The following is a 21,792-nucleotide window of genomic DNA, read 5'->3' on the forward strand; positions in this document are numbered from 1 at the left end:
ACGTGCCGCTAGAGCGGCCATAGTCTTACCATTAGGCTATAATTTCTGCTAGCTAGTGTATTCGGCCTTTATTAATATATGTGCGCAGCAGCCCTAGTTTACTTTCGGACCCTAGTTTACTTTCGGGGATCCGACGGCTCAAATCACCCCCGCCCAAAATCGGCCCCTCTCACCCGTAGATCCCACTTGGGGGGCCTCTTTAAGGCACCGTGCCATATAGACCCGAGGGGCATCCATCCCATCCCCTTAATTAATGACCCATCAACCCACATAACGTTTTGCACACATATTTGAAGAACTCGACCATTAGAGGTGGCCGATGGATGAACTATCGTGTATAAAAAAGAATAGAAAGACATAAATCTTCTCGTGCATGCTTGCGGCCCATGGCAAGCATATCGACGGGATCCTGCCAGCTCGGGAGGGCGCGAGCTCTCTGCTGCAAGGCTAAGTGCGGTGGTGGAGCCGTGGGGCCGACGTCCAACAGCGGCAACATAAAAAATAGTGCAGTCATTGGCGACGCTGCTGGGCTGCAACGCAAGATGGAGAACATCCGACATGGCGGTGGCCTCTCCAAATTACAGGTGTGTGCAGGCGGAGTAACATACAGCTCTCAGCTTGCTCTCATAGATTGCTTACAACTTTGGTCCCCTCAGGTTATTGCAGATTTCGACATGACCCTCACCAAATACCTGGTGAATGGGAGGAGAGGGCAGAGTATGTTTCTTCTTCTTCTTGCTTTTGCCCAAATATGATGGAGCTTGCCTCTTATGGTGTCCATCCCTCTTAACCAGGCAGCCATTCACTCCTCAACCAAGGTAACCCAGAGTACGACCTCAAGCGGCAGCAGTTATTTGATCACTATTATCCCTTGGAGATATCGCCAGCTATTCCTCTTCTGGAAAAGAGCAAGCTCATGGAGGAGTGGTAAGTGAATACCAGGCCTACATCACAACCTCTTACATTGACGCCAAAGGTATGGACCGAAACCGCTTGTGATCGGCTCCATTCCCAGCTACTGCTGAAGAATGTAAATAAATCATGTCCAAATGTTCAAATGGCACTGATGGTGCCCTCTGTTTCTTCGTTAGTTTCCTTGCAGTGTCCTCCGTGCCTTGATCCTGTGTATCATCTCCTAACTGGAACTCTTAAGATATTGAGGGATCTCATTGTCAGGGAATGCATCAAGCCTGTATATACAGATCCAGGTTTAGTACCAGGCTTCCCTTGATAGTATAGAGAAGGCCCAAATTCCATGGTTGGTTGCAGCCAAGGTCTGCAACCGACCATAGAAATAAATGACACATCACACAGCCAAGGTCTGCAACTGACCGTAGAAATAGATGACATTGCAAGGACAGAATTATGTCCAGATGAGTCTCATAACTCAGTGATAGTTTAGCTTGTCAAGCTGACTGTCTACCATTGGGGTAGCTGATGAATCTTAATTCGACACTCCTACCTAGTTGAATAGGCAAAGGGGTGGCAGGTGTCACTAACATCACTCTCTTGTGTCCCACTATGAGGTGCCCAGCGGTCTATTCTCCTATAGCCGGAGTCTCTAGTTAGGAGTTACTGAAACTACAATGGGAGATGTGTGCGTCCATGGAGTCCGACCACTCAGACACTTCAACCTATGGTGGAGATGTCCTTCTCTGTAGCTTTCTAGGTGAGGAGCAAGCGTCTGTGTTGCCTTGTTCAGCTGCTATTTATAGCTTGATTGAGGTTATATAAGTGGGATGAGCGTATCGTATGGATTACGTATTGTTTTGTATACTAACATTGTGGTCGGATGGTGGGAAGCATGTGCCTAGGCCTGGGACACCGTCCATGAAAGCCTTAGCCCTTGGGGGTGGTCTATGGATTTAGACCTACTGTTGGGAGGTGGGCCAGCCTGCACCCTTTCTATTTGGTGCTAATCTTGTTGCTTGTGTTGAGGGAGATCTTGGGTACCAGGGCAGGCAGGTTTCCGGAGAGGGCACTCCACACTGGACCACATCTTCACGGGGTATCATTGAGGAGGGGAGAGCACATGGGTATCGGATATACTGCTGCTTTGTGGATTTCCGCAAGGCTTTTGACACAGTCCCACGGGCCAGATTGATGAGGAGACTGTAGGACATGGGAGTACCGACAGAGATGCTTTGGGGGATCCTCACAGTCTAGATGAGTCTGTCATTAGGAGAGTGCGGGCCCCAGGGGGGGAATCAGAGGACATACATAGCACTATCAGGGTGAAAGAGGGTTGTCCCTTATCTCCCACTCTATTTGGGCTCTACATTGATGAGATGTCTGACTACATAGATAGACACGGAGGTCTAGGAGCACTTTTGGCAAGAGTTTTAATACCCATTCAATTGTATGTAGATGACATTGTCCTCATTTTTGACTCACTAGAGGGGCTGCAGAGACACTTGGATGCATTACAGGCCTTTTGCGAGGATTAAGACCTCACCATAAACCTTGGGACATGGTTGTCACGGTACGAAAATACGATACCGTACGGGAATTTTTGGTACGATATGAAATTTTCGGATACCGTACGACAAAATACGGTTTTTATTTTTTACACTTACAATCTATGGAGCTTCAAGCTTGAATGTGAGGGAAGGTTGGGAGGGGAGGAGTCTACAGTGCTTGAGGAACCAGAACATGGATATGTGTCTCTCCCAGTTGGATCTCCCGATTGTCTCCAAAAAAGAACCTGGATGGGTAATGCAATACCAAGGGTCTCCCAGTGTAGCGTTTATGACTAAGGGACCGTCCTTGCACAAATACGAGCAGTGCATCTAGGGTGATAAGTTTAGGGATTCCTCTCTAGATCAAAATGGCCATGTCCAAATCTTCTCCCTCGTACATAACTTGAGAATCTAATTGTCTAGCCTACCTATACCAGGGATCTCCAAGTGAGGTAGCAAGATTCTCTCATCCTACCAATCAAGTGTACACTACCAGTCTACCTCGCCAGATTTTTTAGGTCTCTCAACAACCCCATATGGAATACTGAGTGGACATGAAAGTTACAAAGTATTGCGAGCATTTGGGATCTTCGTTAAGCAGGGTTTCTATATTTTTTTTAAGCATTTGGATTTTTTTTTTCAAGGGGGAAAAAAAAAACTTGTACCGTACGATATCGTACCGTATGAACCGTACGGTACGAACCCATTCGTACCGGTACGAGAAACAACTATGCCTTGGGAAGACCAAGGTTATGATCTTTAACACCTCCTCGAAGTGGATACGCAGATCTGCACAACAGTTTACATATAGTGGGGAGCTAGTGGAGCATGTGACCTTGTATGTATACCTTGGGATCACTTTTACCGGGCCGTGTTTCTCTATGCGGATGGCAGCAGAAACCAAATTGATGCGCGGCTATGCAGCCTTGGGCCCACTTGAAAGGTAGTGCTCACAGATACAGTTTCAGGAGCCGAGGATGAAGCTCTGGCTATCTGACACACTAGTCACACCTGCACTACTATATGGAGCTCCCATCTGGGGTGCTAGTTTATACCACAGGAGGAGACGGAGGGAGGAGCCAGCTGAGATAGACACAGAGGGTGTATATGATGGGTGGAAGCTGATGGAGAGGCCACTAGTGATGATGATCGCACACATGATTAGAAGTAAGCCATCAGTGCCACACGAGATTGTGCCGGCGGAGATCGAGGTTGCACCAATTGTGACAGAGGCTATTTTCCAAACAATGACATACTGGCACAGATCATGGGAGCTCCCACTAGACAGACGCCTCAAGCTCGCCCTAGAGTCCTCGAGACAGCTGGCATTAGATGGAGACACGTAGTGTTGGTATGCATAGGTGAGCACTTGGTTTGGTATGCATGGCATGCAATTCCCTCCATTCTAATATAGCAGAGAGGCGCCCTCCTTTGCTCTCGGCCGCACAAAACTGAACAGGGTCATCAGGAAGGACATCGTGAGATTGGATACTCAGAGGACTTGGCACCCACCCGTCTAGCCCCTTGGGACGAAGATGGCCTTTTATAGGGATCATTTTCTTCACCCCTGACAGACGATGGCTTTATCACACGTCCGCACTACACGGATACACATCTGTCATTTGGGGTGCGATGTGTGATTGGACAGATCCGCACCTCATCCCACCATCAGTTGAGAGTGGAGACAACCGGATATGGGCCGAGGGCAGCTGCACCAGAGGACAGAATATGTCAGCTTTGTCACAAAGAGTTTGAGACAAAGGCCCACTATGTATGGAGATGCCCAGTATACTATGAGATTAGGGGGAGGTTCCATTGCCTCTTCTGAGATGGATTTGGACCACTTTCCAGGATCATGGATTTCCCAGACCAGAGATGCTTGGGACTTTTCCTCCTAGAGCTTTGCAGACATAGGGAGTCCCTTTTGCTGCTTAGACCAGTAGTACGCGTCAGAGGACAAGTACAGAGAGCTCTCACTGACTTCTTCCAGACTAGAGTGATGAGGGTAGATTCACCCACTACACCCGACCTTCAGGTTGATGCAGGAGCTTGACTGAGAGGAGTGACACTAGACAGAGCCATTGAGCTATGCTGAGCCCGATGCCCTTGACCTCGTGGTCCCCGCCCACGCTCGCGTCACTACAGGAGGATCAGAGCCATCATCTCCCACCACCACAGGACTCTCTTCCACCGGCCTAGCTTTAGTACGTTGGGTGCCATGTTGCAGCGTCCTATGCCGGATATTTTAGGGTGATATGAGAGCTGCACACTTTTTGTTTTGGGATCAGATCTGACATTTCAGCTCTTATTACTTTCTTTGATTTTTATTTTTAGTACCCATGATGATGTATTTCATGGACATGATGTTACCTTTTGGTCTCATAGGTCATTTTGGCCTTTTGTAGACGTTAATACAATTTCCTTTCTTTCTTTCTCTCAACTATCTACACTTTAATCTCTCTCTCTCTCTCTCTCTCTCTCTCAAATTTCCATTCTCTCTCTCTCATAATGCCTCCCAAGGGTATCAAAAGAGCTAAGAAGGTGAACTCTTGGTCATGTTGGGATGAAGTGGATGTCCTTGAACAAGGTGTTGGAGGGGGAGCTAGGAGATGGAAATGTTGCTGTTGTAACATTATCAAATTCGCGGGAGCTAACCGGGTACGAGGATATCTTCTTCATGAAGAAGCTAGCCAAGAAACACAATCTTGTGGAGCCATTCCTGCCGATAAAAAAAGGCAGCTTGAAGCCAAGCATAATGCTGTCCTTTTTCACGCTCCCCCTCCAAGGTCTATGTCTGTAAACCCTTCACTCTTTACAGCTCCTTCCAATCCCTCTCAACCCATGAACTTCTCTGCATCGATTGGCTCCCCTTTTGTGCATCAACCACTCCCAAGAGGCACCCAACACACTCTTTCTACCTCGTGGGATCCACGCAAAAGAGAAGCAGTGGATGCAACTGTTGTGAGGTTTTTTTACCATGACCATATTGCATCCAATGTACCAAGGTCTCCCTACTTCCAAGAAATGGTTCACCTCATTGCTGAGTTTGGACCTACCTATACTCTCCGGCTTTGGACCCCCCTTCTGCTAAAGGAGAAAGAAGCCATTAATCTTGCCATGCAAAATGTTAAAGAAGGTTGGCAAAAGAATGGTGTTTTTGTCATTAGTGATGGATGAAGCGATGGCTGTTCTCGTTCTATCCCTGGCATTATGGCCTACTCTCGGGGCAATGCGTTCTTTTTGTCTTTCCATGATGCCTCTATCAGGCAACTCTTTAGATGTCATTGCGGAGGAGTGGGTAGAAGCAATCGAGCAAGTTGGTGTTGCGGATGTCATCCAAGTCATCGACGATGGAGAGAACTCAAATCGAGTAGCAGGTGAAAAGCTTTTGACACATGCATTGCACATGGATTGAATAATCGCTGGAAGGACATTGATGCCCTTCCTTGGATTGCTCCATGCATAGCACATGGTAAAGAGATTGTTAACTTCATTACGTGGCACCAATTCATTCTATCGGAGTTTAGGAGAAGGTCTCCAAACAAGGACCTGCTCAAATATTCTGAAACCCGCTCCGCCTACAATTTTCTCATGCTAGAGAGATTGACCAAGGTGCACAATGTTCTCAAGCAGATAGTGGTGAGTGATGAGTGGAACAATTGGCCAACCTCTCGCACGACATAGGGAAGAGCATGCTACAGCCATATCATGGATGACAGCTTATGGGGTGAAGTGAAGCATGTTGTTGACATCACGAAGCCTATCATCCACATGCTCCGAATTGTGGATAGCAGAAAGCCATGCATTGGCAAGGTGTACGAAGGCGTTGACAAGATGGAGCGCATCGAGGAGCTGGAAGCCTCCAAAAGTCACTTGTAAACTTAGAGTCCCTATCATTGACTATGTCCTGCGGTAACCCGTACAGTCTAAACAATTGCTCGATAAATTGCCTTGCTGATTGCGTAGCTGTAATGGTCTTCTGTGTCGGTAAAAATCTAGCCATTTTTGTCAAGCGATCCACCACAACCCAAATAGAATCGTGGCCTTGACGTGTTCTTGGCAATCGAGTAATAAATCCATGGAAATGCTTTCCCATTTACGTGGGATTTGCAAAGGATGCAACATCCCAGCCTGTCTAAAGCGTTCAGCTTTATTTGCTTGACAAACCTAACACTTGAGGACATAATCTTCTACATACCCTTTCATCTTTGGCCAATAAAAAGTGTGTTTCACTAAAGCTAATGTCCTGTGTACCCTAGGGTGTCCAGCAAAAGGAGCGTTGTGACACTCCTTAAGAATCTTGGACCTAATGTTCGGGATCAGTGGTACACAAATTTTGTCATTACGGAATAGTAAACCATTCCGAATCATCGACTGGCCTCCTGTAGCCTGAATGGTAGGTTGCTCAGTTCACTGAGTCTTGGTCAGTCAATGAGCTCGCGTCCTCGATCTTCTGCCAATATGGACCAAAATAATTATCAGTCTTGCAAAGCCCTCTCAATGACTGAATAAGTCTGTAGAAACTTGGTGAACGACAAAGTATTCACCTCTCTAATCCGACTAAGCGCATCTGCGACACTATTCATGGATCCCTTTCGATAATGAATCTCAAAATCAAAATCTTGCATTAACTTAGCCCATCGAGCTTTCCTTCCTCTCAAATTATCTCCATCACACATATACTTGATTGACTGATGATCAGTCAATACCATAAACTTGGAGCCATATAAATAATGTCTCCAAACCTTGAGAGCGTGAATGACAACATAAAGCTCCTTCTCAAGGGTTGGCCAACGAGATTGAGTGTTGTCCAGCTTTTTACTCTCGAAAGCAACATGTCTACCATCTTGAAATAGAGGAGCCCTGATTGCATAGTCATTGGCATCAGTCTCAAGAACATAAGGCCTACTAGGATCGGGTAGTGCTAAGATAGGTGCTTCCTTAACTTTATCTTTCAAAAGTCTGAAGGCCATATCCAGATCGTTATTCCAAGTGATAGACTGATTCGACTTACGTCCACGACCTTTCAACAAGTTGGTCATCGATAGTGTGAGCTGAGAGTACCACCGCACAGATTTTCGAAGAAAAACAACAAAACCGAGAAAAGAACGAAGTTGTCTTAGTGTTTGCGGTATAGGCCAGGCCAGAACCTTCTGAACTTGGTCATAGTCAATGCTCAACCTGTCTCTAGTGATCTTGTGTTCCAAGTAAATGATTTCTGTCATAAAAAACTCACATTTACTTAATTTAGCATACAGTCGATTCTGTCTTAATATAGTTAAGACAATCGTGAGGTGTCTAACGTGATCCTCAAGAGTACGACTATATATTAAAATATCATGGAGGAACACAACCACGAATTTTCCCAAATGTTGACGAAAAAGATCGTTCATCATTTGCTGAAAAGTGACTGGAGCATTGGTTAACCCAAAAGGTAATACGAGAAACTCATAATGGCCATACCTAGTCCGAAAGGCGGTTCGTTCGACGTGCCTTTCATGAATACGTATCTGGTGATAGCCAGTACGTAAATCTATCTTTGTGAAGTACTTTGCTCCGGCTAAACGGTCAATCAGGTCATCTGATCTAGGAGAGGATAACGGTTCTTAATTGTCAGCTTGTTCAATCTCTTGTAATCTACATACATTCTCTAGGTGTTGTCCTTCTTTCTCCTAAGTAACACAGGTGCACCCCAAGGTGATTTACTTGGACGGATTTGGCCCATCCTCAAATAATCTGCGAGTTGTTTGGCCAACTCATCTTCCTCAGCTTGGCTCATCCTGTAAGGTGAAATACTAACAGGTTGAGCACCAGGGACCAGGTCAATATGATGATCTACTGCCCTTTTAGGTGGTAAGCCCGATGGTAGCTCCTTAGGAAATACATCTTGAAATGAATCAAGTAACTTCTTTAATTCTTTGCTTTCAAACACACTTAATTCATTGACATAGTAGGTATGAGAAATGAAGAAAGTGGAATTAAGACACAGTGGAAAGCATTATACAAAGAAGAATCCATTATATTTCCAAAATCAAGGTTATTTACAAGAGGTCCTTGGGAGGGATGTATACAATCACCTAAGATACAATACTGGGTGTTCCTATGTTCAAAAGAAAAAATATGACTAGACCAATCTATCCGAACCTGAAGGGTCTTAAACCACTCAATCCCTAATAACAAGTCTACATGCTCTACATGCATAACATAGCACTCCAAAATATCTTCGTAGTCCTGAATCCGGATCGGTACCTTCTCCACCTTCGATCCCATACTTGCCGATCCGCAGGTAGGCGTACCTCGTAGGTATGATGGCTAGGTGTTGTGTCCAGACCCAATTTTTGCACAAGTTTGTAACTAACAAAGTTGTGTGAGCTGCCAGGGTCCAGAAGAATGTGGATTCTATTGTCATGCACTTCTCCATAAACTCGGAGAAGATCATGCAAGCCAAAAACTTCAGAGTTGAACATACAATCAGAACAAAAACTAGGGCAATAAAGTACAGTGACTGAAGTAACTGTTAAAGTCAACTGGTTAGCTGCCTTCGGCTTGGGTCCTGCGTTGGTCTTTGCACTCTTTTTCTTCGGGTACTCGTTACGCATATGTCCTTTTTCTTCGCAGATGAAGCAACGTCCCTCCTTTTTGAGCTTCGAAGCCTTGAGGAGATGGTTTTTCTTTGTTGGGGTCGAATTAGAATTCTTCGAAGGTTGGTCCGAAGACTTTCCTTCAGTCGTGCTAGCCATCGGTGCGGAGAACTTCCTTTTGTGCTTGTTCCCCTGCACGGTCACGGGTTTAGATTTGGAAGAGACCATTGTATCGTCATAAATACGAGCAGAATGAATGGCCTCGTCCAAAGTTTTGCATTTGTTGTTTTTAACCTGTAAGTGGTACGAGTTGGGTAAACCGGCTACGAAGAAACCCAAAAGAGTAGTAGAATCCATCTTCGTAGCTTTCATCTGCAAGTCTCTAAATTTTTGGAGGTAGACCTCATAAGTGAGGTTCTGCGAGGTCATGGTCAAACTGGCAAACTGAGCAACGATATCATAGTCATCCTCCTTCTTGAGGAATTCTTTTTTGAAGACTTCTTCAAACTGTGCCCAAGTTGTTGGTTTAGGTTTGAGTTCTTTGCCTGAAAGGAAACCTGCTGCTAACTGAATCTTTTTGCCATCGTCATATGGATGAAACTGGAAATGGACCTGCCACTTATGTAGCCATGTGTCCACTATCTCCTTGGTACGCTGCTTTTGCTCGCCTCCAAACTGTTCTGGAGTAATGTTGGGGCCTAAAGCAGATGCCAAGGTATCCATACCCGAGAGAGTAGATAGGGCAGTGGTCAATAAAGAGATGGAATTCTGTAAAGCCTACATCTGCGCGGTGACTTGTGCTTGACGTTCCGAGAAAGAAGCTTCGAAAGCAACTTTAAACTCTTGAAAATCAGATTTGGATACAAAATTGTCAAAAAGATCGCCATCGGTGGCCTCCGTAGCCGGCAGTCTTCACGTTCGGGAATGGGTTTCATCTCGGATTCTTGGGTCGACATCTTGAAGAGGGCAAGATGAGAGAAAAGCTTCGCTTTGTACAAGGAAGAGTGCTAGAGAGTACGAGGAGTGTGGCAAGAAGCCCTCTTGAGGCGAATTTTATAGGCCTTCGCAAAAAGCATGTGTAGCTTTAAAGCTTTGCTTTTGTGTAAAAAAAAAAAAACCATGCTTGAGGGCTTAAAAAAAAAAAACCATAAAGCTTGGTAAAAAAAAACACATAAGCTAGACACAAAACAAGTCACATAGAAATTAAAATAATCTACATGCTTTTTTTTTTTGTTCTAAAACAACACATGCTTATAGAGTAAAAAAAAAAAAATTGCCTGCGTTCATTTAAAACCCACACGAAGCGTGTAAAAAAAAAACTCTGGTTTCGTTTTAAAAACAGAAAGCATACGGCCTAAAAAAGAAACCGCAAGGTTAAAAACGTCAAAAAAGCGGCTACCACTTGTTCGGTTGATCGCTGGTCGCTTTTTCTCTGCAGTACAGCGATCGCTGACTTGCAGCGCTTCATACCTGCCCGGTTCATGGGGATTGTCGGCTGCTTCCATCCCTCACAAGGGCTGCGCAACCACCCAAGTACGAACAGCTGGCTGCAAACGCCTCATCTCTCTCTTTCTCATGCTGATCACATAGCCAACATCTCTTCGCCTCTTCTCTCTCTTTCTCATGCTGTTCACACAGCCGGCATCTTTTTTTCCTCTTTTACTTGCTGAATCACAGCAGTTTCTTGCTTCTCTCCTTTCCAATCAAAAAGCTCTTCTCAAGCAACTAATTGACCCTTTACAAGACCAAACCCCCAACACAGGTTCCAACGATGCAAATATAACATGCTGAAATCTGAAAAAACAGCAGTATGCACGAAAAAACAGCAGTCTACTCAAACTCATACCTTTTCTTTGACCTCTTTTTTATCTACCTACCGACTTGCTCGTTCTCGAGCCTTGCTCTGGTACCACTGTCAAAACCCCCAAAGGATCACCTCGTAGAACGCTCACGATACAAGACTCGAAACCTGCAAAACAAAGCCAAGCAACGTGAAGGGGGTGCAGGCCTGACTCACCTCCCAACCTTGACAGCCGTGGGCAAAACCCACAAGTCTTGGCTGTCCCCACCGAGCCACGAGCTGAGCTAACTAGCTGGATGTACCGACCAATCTCTACCTCGTGACGTCCCATACCGCCACGAAGCTACCCTCGCGGGCCTCGAGATTGCTGCCGGCCTTGGCTGCATAAAGCAGGTGCACGTCTAATGTAACACGCGGAAGCTCTGGGAGTCTTTCTTTCAGCCCTAAACACTCCTCGAAACCATCTGATGCAAAACCCAGATATAGAGAGAGAGTAGAGATGTGCTGGAAATTCAGTATATTGTTATAGTACAAAAAGGTACTCTTACATACAGCCCTAGGCTGCCTTCTTCTAAAAGGTGAACATCACCCAAAACTGTCCCCCTATGGGACTCGTAGAGACCCAATCCCTAGAGGATTGAATGCCTTTTACAATGAGCATGTGTGCCTATTTATAGGCCTTGGAATATTGTAGAACTAGCCGACTGCTGCTGATCGGCCAGCAGTCTTGGGCATGAAACCATCCAAAAATCTGCGTTGTGTCAGATCTGGACCAGCCGCTTCTGATCTGGTCCTGCCGCCTTGAACTGGTCCAGCCGTCCACCTTTGCAAGCAGCCGACAACTCATCCATACCCTTCCATGCCCCTGCGACAAGTCCACACTGGCCTCTGCTACACCAGATGCTCCTAAATCCTAGTTCTACTGATCTTTTACTTGCTGCCCCTTTCTGGATTAGCCCTGAGAAGGTACATGGCATTGATCATGCACATGACATCCCCCTCTGCTAAACTTGATGACGGGATTCCAACATGCTCTTGGATGACTGTCATCATCCCTAATCTTTTCCCGAAGTCCCTCTGTCATCCATCCATCCCTGGCAACCCTTTTTCTCTGAAAGTCCGGCCCGTTCTCCAAACCACTCTCTCAGACGAAGATCTATGCATCTGTTCCATCTAGTCCTCCACAATCCATTCCTGCCCTGACTCTGAACACTGTCTTGGTCTTCATTCCTGAGAAATGAGTCTTGCACTCTCACATCGCCCTTGGAGGATAATCCTCCCTTGGGACCGTTGCCCGAGAACCTATCTGGCTCACAGGACTGCCATCCCCTTTGGCTTTGTGGAACACCACCAACAAACCTCCTGGGAGTTCTTCTCGCTTCTGTGCTCCTTGCCTTGGGCTTCGTATCCGTGTACTTTCCTGTACCTTGGACCTGTACACCATCATATGGGACTGAATCAGTGTTTAGCTTTGCTGAGCCTGATGCTCTGATACCAATGTAACATGCGGAAGCTCTGGGACCATCACCCAAAACTGTCCCCCTATGGGACTCCTAGAGACCCAATCCCTAGAGGATTGAATGCCTTTTACAATGAGCATGTGTGCCTATTTATAGGCCTTGGAATATTGTAGAACTGGCCGATTGCTGGTCGGCCAGCAGTCGTGGGCATAAAACCGTCCAAAAATCTGCGTTTGTGTCAGATCTGGACCAGCCGCTTCTGATTTGGTCCAGCCGCCTTGAACTGGTCCAGCCTCCCACCTTTGCAAGCAGCCGACAGCTCATCCATACCCTTCCAAGTTGGGGAGAAGGTATGCCAAAGCCGGAGATCCCATAAGGTAGTCCGCGGTGCTAGCACCTCTTGAGTGAGGGAAGGAGGTGAGGGCGTCAGAGGAGGGCCATTGGGACATCCTAAATAACGAGACCATGTGCAGCTCACAGCTCTAAGAAATATCTCCCATCCACTGTGACCTCCTCACGGTCCTGTGATGATCTTTGTAGCCCTGTGTCAGTGATGTCCAGCTCCTGTAGTCTGATAGGGTCGTCCAGATCGAGTAGTGGGACCTGCTGAGTCCCCGTCCTGGCGATGAAATCCTCGAGCAGGAGGACTTCCCCCAGCTGAGAGAACTTCATAATATCCCCATATAATGGTAAGTACGGTGACTGGCCATGTTGTGCGGCGTAAGGGGAGTGGCGTGGTGCAAAATAACACACAACAATGTGGATGACTTTGTGACTGCTAAGTTGTAGCCGCACCGAAAGATACCGTGCATCCTTATCCTTCCGGATGATGTTGAGAATCCGTCGAAGATGGGATCTAAAAAGGACAACTACCCCTCCAGATCCACGTACTCCTCTTGATGTGTGGGTCTCGCCTTGGAAAGTTGACTCCCACTCATACCCGGCTATGTATGGTAAGCCCCTCTGAGAGCTCTGATGAGTCTCTGTATAAAAAATGACATCCTTGCCGGTGAGAATCTCGCTCAAGCCTCCTGGATTCGACCACAGCATGCCATTGTAGTTCCATACTGCGAACTCCAAGACATGTGTATGAGTCAACATACTCCACTGTCTCCTGCCCATATGTGAAAATAGGTGCTGATCTCCAGACCCACTGAGCTGTAGTGTTAAACACCATAACCTTGGTCTTACCAAGGTTAACTGAGAGCCCACTGTCCTGTGCATAAGCATGTAAAGTATCCAAGTGCCTTTGCATACCCTCTGGTGAGTCTGCTATAAGCACAATATCATCAGCATATAAGAGCAGAGGTATCCAAGTGCAAGCCAACTGGGTTTCCCTCGTGTCCCAATATAATCAGAGATCTCATCAATGTATAGTCCAAATAGAGTCGGAGAGAGTGGGCAGCCCTGTTTCACCCCTGTAGTGGAGTGTTTTGGCTGGGAGAGACGCACTGAAGTCCGCACTTGCCCAACGATTGTCTCATAAAATGCCATAATACCCCAAATGAGCTCACATGGAACCCGCAAGTCTTGCAGGCTGCGCATCAGTCTAGCTCTGGGCACTGTGTCAAAGGCCTTGCGGAAATCGACAAAGCCACAATAGATCCTCCTCCCATGTGCTTTGCCCTCCTCAATGATAGCCCTGAGGGTAAAGATATGATCCAAAGTAGAGAATCTCCTCCTGAAACCGGCCTGTCCCTGAGCTCGGACCCCTTGTCTCTCTGCCCATCTGCTCAACTCCTGCTGAAGAATAGAGGCATATAGCTTGGCCAGCAAGTGACCAATCATAATGGTGCGGTAGTTAGTCGGTAGGCTCGGATCTCCAGACTTGAGTACCGGCACAATCGTGGAAGTACTCCAAGTCCTAGGAAACCCCTCACACATGGCTCTATTAAACATGAGAGCTAGCAAGTCTGCAATCATATCTCTAGCATGTATGAAATGCTCGGCTACAATGCCCTCATGATCCTATGCCCTCCCTGTATGCAATCTGTCGATGGCCCTCCTCACCATCTCTGCTGTGAAGAAGGTAGAAGTGGGTGGACAGGGCTCTGGAGGGTTTGGTAGTGGTGGCTGCTCTGGTACTGTGTAGAGGGAGGCTGCATACTCGCCCCATGTATCTGGAGAGGTAATGGCCAGAGGTGGGGGGTGCTCTCTGAGCAATTTCCAGGCCTCCCCAAAATCCTGACTCAAAAACAGCTGATACATGTCTCTCTCCAGCCGAGCTAAGAATGCTCTCTTCTTCCGCCGAATGAGGCGTGACTGTCTATATGTAGTAACACCTGTGGCCACCTCTCTCTGTAGCCGGGCTTTGAGCTCCTTACAGTCATCATCATACCAACTATTCTGGGGCATGCTCCCAGGACGTGGTCCTACTGTGGGCTGCGTGTGTGGGAAGGCTGTTGCTGCAGCTGTATGTAAAGCCTCTGTCAGAATTTGTGTGAGCTCTGCTAATGGCCTCTCTGGATCCTCTGCACTCAACAAGCTGTAGATCTCTGCAGTGTATACTCCATCAGTCTCTCTACAGAAGGTATATCTCGGGTGATAGGAGGACTGCCCAACCTGGCGGGTACTGTAGTGGAAATCCACCGTAAAGGAGAGAAGTGCATGATCCACCGTAACTCCGATGGGCCTGGGGCCAATCGCAAAATCCTGGATACTCGGGATGAAGGCTGGCGAGGCTAAAACATAATCCACTGTGCTGGCCCCATGTCTGTGTGGAAAGCAAGTAAAGCAACTAGCAAGTGGATACCTCTCTAGGCCATTTAAAATGGCCAGCCCATGTGCAGTCCCCATCTCCAAGAGGTATCTCCCATACTCAGTACACTCCACCTCATCCTGTGATCTTTGGGTCAAACACATCTCCTCCACATCTCTCTCTCTCAACATCTCATCCGAAGTGTCAAAGGAGGAGGTCTGGTACTGAGCCGTTCGAGCATTAAAGTCCCCAAGTATGATAACATCTCCCTCCCTGGAAAACTCCCATATGTCCTCATCTAGAATCATATATGGAGATTGCCCCTTGGGCGCTGCATAATGAGATGTGCTGGGTGGAAAGTAACATATAGCAATGTATAGGGGTCTACCCTCATCTGCCCTGACTCTAACCCACATGTACGGCGCATAACATGGATGAGTGGCTGAAGCTCCTCTCTCAAAAGAACTGCAACTCCTCCAGATCCGAGCACCATGCTTCGAACGGGCCTCCTGTCTACAAGTCGTCTCCCATCTGTATCCCGCCACTCTCGGTAATGTGCTGCTTGGGGCTTGATGCGTCTCCGAGTAGAAGATGATGTCTCTGTCTCTGAAGCTATCCTCAAAGGCCCCACATCCAGTCTCAATGCTCCGTTGCAGTTCCATACTGCAAGTCTTAGACTGGTCCCATAGGTCTCGCACCGTCAAGTGGTGCGTCTCTCTAGTATCACCACTCTGCCTCCTCTGTAAAATGCTAGCTTCCCTTTTTCTATGGCTGCCCTAATCTCCGGCATGCACTCCCTCATATGTGCTAGCTGTGCCAAGGTGAGGTCATCTCCTAAAAAATGCCTGTTTTCTTAAGGGCGGAACGCTCCTTCTTGGCCTCCAAGGTGGGAAAGCGTAAAATGAGAGTTCTCTCCTTCAAGCTCTCTCCTCCATTCTTGTCTTTCTTGCCCACTCTCCAAGCCCCCGTGTGTGTAGGCCTCGAAATGCCCATGCGAGAGAGAGAGAGAGAGAGAGAGAGAGAGAGAGAGAGAGAGGTTCATTGGAGCAACCAAGATTTTTCATTCAACTTTGAGATTCATCTTTTTCCCTATGGGTCTGAGTCATATATGCTCTATTGGGTTTATGTGAGATTAGGTGGGAGAAAACACATGCCTTACTTGTTGAAGGGGGGCTTAATCGTCAAGCTATTGTACAATCAGTTGCCAATGCTGTGATTGAATTTCGTGATGGTGTAGATCAATTGTTCCAACTTTTACAGGTGAAGAACAGGTCCTTCATTGTGTCATGTATTGTTGTTTTTTTCCAATCACTTGGTAGTTTCATATACAAGCTTATAGCTGAGAAAAACTGATGCTGACTGTGTACCTTAGTGGTTGGAGCAGGTTCAGAGCATTGTTTTTGCACTAAATTTTTTTCTTTAGAGTGAGACATTTAGGTTAATAATGGCTTGAGAAAGCACCAATAAAAGGGTATGGCAGAAGAGAGGACGTGTGATATTTATAGATTGCGAGACAGCTTCTAGCCTTTAAACGATGGTGCATTGCATCTACATATTAGGGAACAGCTCCCAGCTTTGAATCATAACATGAGCAATCATTCCATGATTCAAACTAACATTTTCTCTTGTTATGTAAAACCATGATGAGACCTTCTAGGAGGTTTGAGACTTAGGCTGGTTCCTGAATTGAGTGTACTCCTCCCTATATCACATGGCCCATAGTTGAGTCCTCATCCACGGGGGGAAGGGTGAGGGCATTTAGATGTCCAGATCAGTTTGTTGGGGCTGTGTGCTTTCAACCTCTTTGTCACAAAGGCCATGAGCTGCGAGTCATCCACATTGCTGTGTGTTATTTTGCACCAAGCCACTCCCCTTACGCCGCACAGCATGCCTAGTCACCGTACTTAGCATTATATGGGGATATCATGGAGTTCTCACAGCTAGGGGGAGTCCTCCTGCGCGGGGATTTCAATGCTAGGACGGGAAGTCAGCAGGTCCCACTACTCGATCTAGATGACCCTATCAAACTACAAGAGCTGGACATTACTGACACGGGGCTGCGGCGATCATCACAGGACCGTGAGGACGTCACAGTGTATGGGAGATATTTCTTAGATCTGGGAGCTGCACATGGTCTCGTTATCTACAACGGGATGTCCCAATGGCCCTCCTTCGGCGCCCTCACCTCCTTCCCTCACTCAGGAGGTACTAGCAACGCGGACTACCTTGAGCTTTAGCATAGCTTCTCCCCGACTTCTCCATCCCGCCACCCCCTTTTGAAGCTGACCATGCCTACCTCTGTTTCACTCTTACCTGCACACCACCCGTCCCTCCACCACCACTCCCCATCTCACATTACAGCCAGGTCGTTTTTGATCACGAGCTTGAGACCTTGTTTACTCCAACCACATGTACCACCAACACCAAGATGTGGAGCCTACTGTCCCCCTATCCACCCTCACGTCACAGCTCACCACCATACTCCACACATCCACCACCACTTCTTTCATCTGCATGTGGCGGTCTACTGCTGAGCCACCTTGCGGTTCCATGCCCCAGAACTGTTGGTATGATGACGAATGCTGGGCCACACGCTCCCATCTTAAGCATGAGATACGGCTTGGGCAAATCACAAAGCGCCAAGCGCAACAAATTTCTCAACGGCTCACCCAATGCAAGAAACGAGAGTTCTATGCTCGGAAAGAGGATGAGTTCTACTGACTTTTCTTAGGGCCAAACTTCAAAGAGGCCTGGAGGAAACTAGGGTGAGCCTAGGATCATGAGGGACACACTACTGAGTACATCTCGTATGTCGATGATATCTTGGCGCCCCTAGTAGCCTACATGTTCAATAGAGTCCTTTGTGAAGGATTTCCACCCTCTTGGTCCACCAACACCATCACCCCATCCTCAAAGCCGCCGGAGGTCCACTTAATCCTAATAATTACAGGAGGATCATGATTGGCCACCCATTGGCCAAACTGTATGGATCAGTGCTAGAGGTGGAGCTCAGCTCATTTGCAGAGAGGTAGGGATGCAGACCCTCAGGACAGGCTGGCTTTCGGAGGAGCGACTCTACATCTTCACCCTTTGTGCCATCATCGAGGAGGGTTGAGCACGACATCAGAGGATTTACTGCTACTTTGTGGATTTCCGCAAAGCTTTTGATAGTGTACCTTGAGCCCGCCTCCTACACCATCTACAAGAAATGGGAGTCCCAACTGACATGGTTTGGAGCATCATCGCCCTCCATGAGTCCGTCACCGGACGAGTGAGAGCCCCAGGAGGTACATCACAGGAGATTTCCAGCACTATTGCGGTGACACAGGGCTGCCCTCTATCACCCACACTTTTCGGCCTCTACATTGATGAGATCTCGAGCTGGTCCCACACTCGCAGGCATATTGATCCCCATACTACTTTATGTAGATGACATCGTCCTCCTCTCGGGTTGAGCCGAGGGGCTTCAGGACAGTTGGATTTCTTACATGACTTTTGCACTCAGCGGGACGTCTCTGTTAACCTTGGTAAAACCAAGGTAATGGTCTTCAATACCTCTCGCCCCTTCATATCCAGATTGAGCTTCACATATAGAGGGGATCCTCTGGAGATTGTCTCATCCTATGTCTACCTTGGTGTCACTTTTAGTGGCGCACGCTTTACCATGGTTCCCGCAGCACATGGCAATTTGACACGGGGATAGGCAGCCTTGAGCTTACTTGAGCAGCAGTGCTTCCAAGTACATTTCCAGGAAACCCTGGACGAAGGGATGGCTTTTTGACACCCTCGTCACACCAGCCTTGATGTATGGAGCAGCCTTCTCGGGGTCAGATTTATCCGATGAGGATTGGCAGCGAGTTGATAGGCCTCAGGTCATGTTCTCCCGTACGATCCGCAGCAAACCGTCAGTCCCACACCAGATTATTCAGGGAGAGTTTGCTGCAGCCCCGATGGTAGTGGATGCACTCTTCCAGGCAGTGACATGGCTCCCTCGCATGAGTCATGTGGATCCCCACAGGTACCCGAGGCTTGCCCTGGAGTCCTCAAGACAGCTAGCACTTGAGACCACTATGGAGTATGGTATGCACTAGTTTCCACTTGGTTCTCAGTATATGGACTCCGCATGGACCGACCACCTACCCCCCCTTCGGTATAGTTTGGACTCCCCTTTTCTCCGGCTGTCTCACGAGGATACCAACCGGGTTATCCGGTTAGATCTTCTCAGCCTCTACACCCATTAAACATGGATGACACCTCCAGAGCTCCCCACAAAGTTGCACTTCTACAGAGATCACATCCTCACACTCACTGAGGATGGATTCATCTAGCAGCCGGGCTACTTGAGTGTTCACATGTCCCATGCTTTGTGGATTGCGATTGGCAAGATACAGTTTTAATTCCCACTGCCTCAGAGTGGAGACAGGTAGAGGTGAGCGCATCTTCAGATCCGGGAAGCTCATATGGAGACCCAGAGAGGAGAGGATCTACCGATTATGCTACACAGAGGTTGAGACGAAGGAGCATTACATATGCCGTTGCCTAGTATACTATGAGATCCGCGGGAGGTTTCACTGTCTATTTGGTGAGGGATTTGGTCCACTCTCCAAGATCATTGACTTCCAGGACCAGCGTTGCCTAGGCCTCTTCCTGCTTGAGCTCCGCTGACACGGACACCTTCGTGAGAGAGCTTCGGCCCGAGCCACCCTGCCCCCTCCCTCCCTTGCCAACCATCACTAGTTTCTTCTGGACCCGGGAGGTGGAGGACACTGATATAGTGGATTTTGTGGACCCTCCACGAGCTGCTCTTGATCTACCTCGCCCGAGAGGAGTTACCTCGGACTGAGCCTCTGGGCTCCAGCGTGCCCGACGCCCCGGCCCCCCCCCCCCCCCCCCGGTCGACCAGGATCACCTCATCAGCTCCAGATCTAGGACATGCTCCACTGCCATCGAGGTACCTTTCCACGTGACATAGTTGAGGGAGACCTCTCGGCCATACTCAGTAGCCCCATGCTTGATATTTTGGAGAGTGGTATACCATCTACTCGGAGCTGATGTTGATCTCATGTTTCTATGTTCTTAGTATTCCATGATGAGTTTCCATGGACAGTTTTGTATCACCCCAGTGAGATAGCTATGTTTATGTTTTCTTTGTGTTTTATTTTCCATTCCATGATGAGATATGCCATGGACATTATTGTATCACTTTGGTCTCATAGGCCCATTGGGTCTTTAATAGACGTTGAACGTTAGGAGCCACGCACTAAGCTGTGGCTGTTTGAGACGCTGGTCACATCGGCTATGCTATATGGAGTATAGCTCTGGGGGCCTAGCCTAGATCGTCACAATCGATCAGGACGCACATACGATGGATGGAGATCGATGGAGAGACCACTTGTGTCCATGACCTCCAGGATGATTCGGGCTAAGGCATCGGTACCCCATGAGATTATCAGAGCCGAGATGGGAGCACCACCGATTGTAGTCGAGGCTCTTGCCAGATCACTGTCCTTCATTCATAGTACCTGGGAGCTTCCCCGACACCAGTATGCACGACTTGCTTTAGAGTCCTCTCATTAGCTAGCCATGGAGGGAGACACTTCATGTTGGTATGCACAGATAGCATCCTGGTTTGAGCTCCATGGGTTCAGTTTAGACAGACTTCCACCCTTCCAATACTCTCTGGAGGCACCCTCTCTCACCTTGACACATTCTGAGATTAGTAGTCATCAGACAAGACCTCATTCAGTTGGACACTAGGAGGACATGGCTAGAGCCCTCACAGGAGTTGGGGACGAAGATGGCTTTCTATAGAGACCATCTTCTCCGCACCACTGAGGATGGCTTTATACTTAGACCGAGCTACATGGATACCCATCTGTCTCATGGATTGAGGTGCGCCATTGGGCAGATCCGCACCTCTTCACATCAGTTAGAGATAGAGACAGGCAGATTTAGAGGCATACCTCCAGGGGACAGGATTTGTCAGATTTGTTGGATAGAGCCAGAGACGGAGGAGCACATCATCTGTCGTTGCACAGCATATTATGAGATTGGAGGGCCTTTTCAGAGAGGGATTTGGACCACTGGCTAGAGTCATGGACTATTGTGATCAGCAATGCTTGGGTTTTATCTCTTGGAGATCCGCAGGACAAAGAGTCCATTATTAGGAGCAGACACCCGACTGGCAGGGAGTCCACACAGAGACAGATTACTGACTTCTTTAGAGGGACTACCCCGGGAGGACACAGTCGACAGCCCAGCAGTGGGCACCCCATGGGACTCTAGTTGAGAGAGCTATCCAGTTGGGCAGATCCACACGCCCGAGGGTTCGCGGGTCCTCACATCGGAGACAGTGCCTACACTGGAGGATTCAGAGCATCATTACGAGGCATCGGGCTCGTTCAACCAGGCATCTCACTATGGCAAATATCCAGGCCATCCGGCAGAGACCCATGCTAGAGCTCCTAGGATGATTACCACTCCAGCCATATACTGTTGTACTCACTGTCACTTTTGTACTCTCCCATATTCATGTATTCATGTATCCATGTACTCATGTACCCCATTTTGACTAGTAGCATTAGCCTCCCACTCTCCCTAGTTGCTGCTTCCGGATGCTCCCTACTGATGTATTGTAGGGCTAGATACTTACCTTCAGTTCTTTCTTTTCTTTTCCTCCAGACAGTGTATCAGATGTCACATGGTTGTAACTTTGGTCTCATAGGTCACTATGGCCTTTTGAAGACGTTAATTTGGGGCATATGGGACACAGACCAGGCCACTGACAGAGATA

General features: G+C 47.7%; 1 protein-coding gene across 2 annotated transcripts in view; it reads left to right on the plus strand.

Annotated features, from left to right (window-relative positions):
* The first annotated feature begins 343 nt into the window (after positions 1 to 343).
* Positions 344 to 21,792, plus strand: part of LOC147608059 (5'-nucleotidase / magnesium ion binding protein) — a 57,280-nt gene continuing 35,831 nt past the window's right edge. For both annotated transcript variants that reach the window (XM_086789935.1, XM_086789936.1), the window contains exons 1-4: positions 344 to 584; positions 657 to 717; positions 795 to 927; positions 16,136 to 16,259. In XM_086789935.1, coding sequence (XP_086646061.1) covers positions 387 to 584; positions 657 to 717; positions 795 to 927; positions 16,136 to 16,259 — 516 coding nt within the window. In that variant the 5' untranslated portion in view covers positions 344 to 386. The remainder of the gene's footprint in view (positions 585 to 656; positions 718 to 794; positions 928 to 16,135; positions 16,260 to 21,792) is intronic.

This window comes from Cibotium barometz, chromosome 54 (assembly GCF_041138505.1).
Source record: "Cibotium barometz isolate CiBa-2024 chromosome 54, ASM4113850v1, whole genome shotgun sequence".
NCBI lineage: Eukaryota > Viridiplantae > Streptophyta > Polypodiopsida > Cyatheales > Cibotiaceae > Cibotium > Cibotium barometz.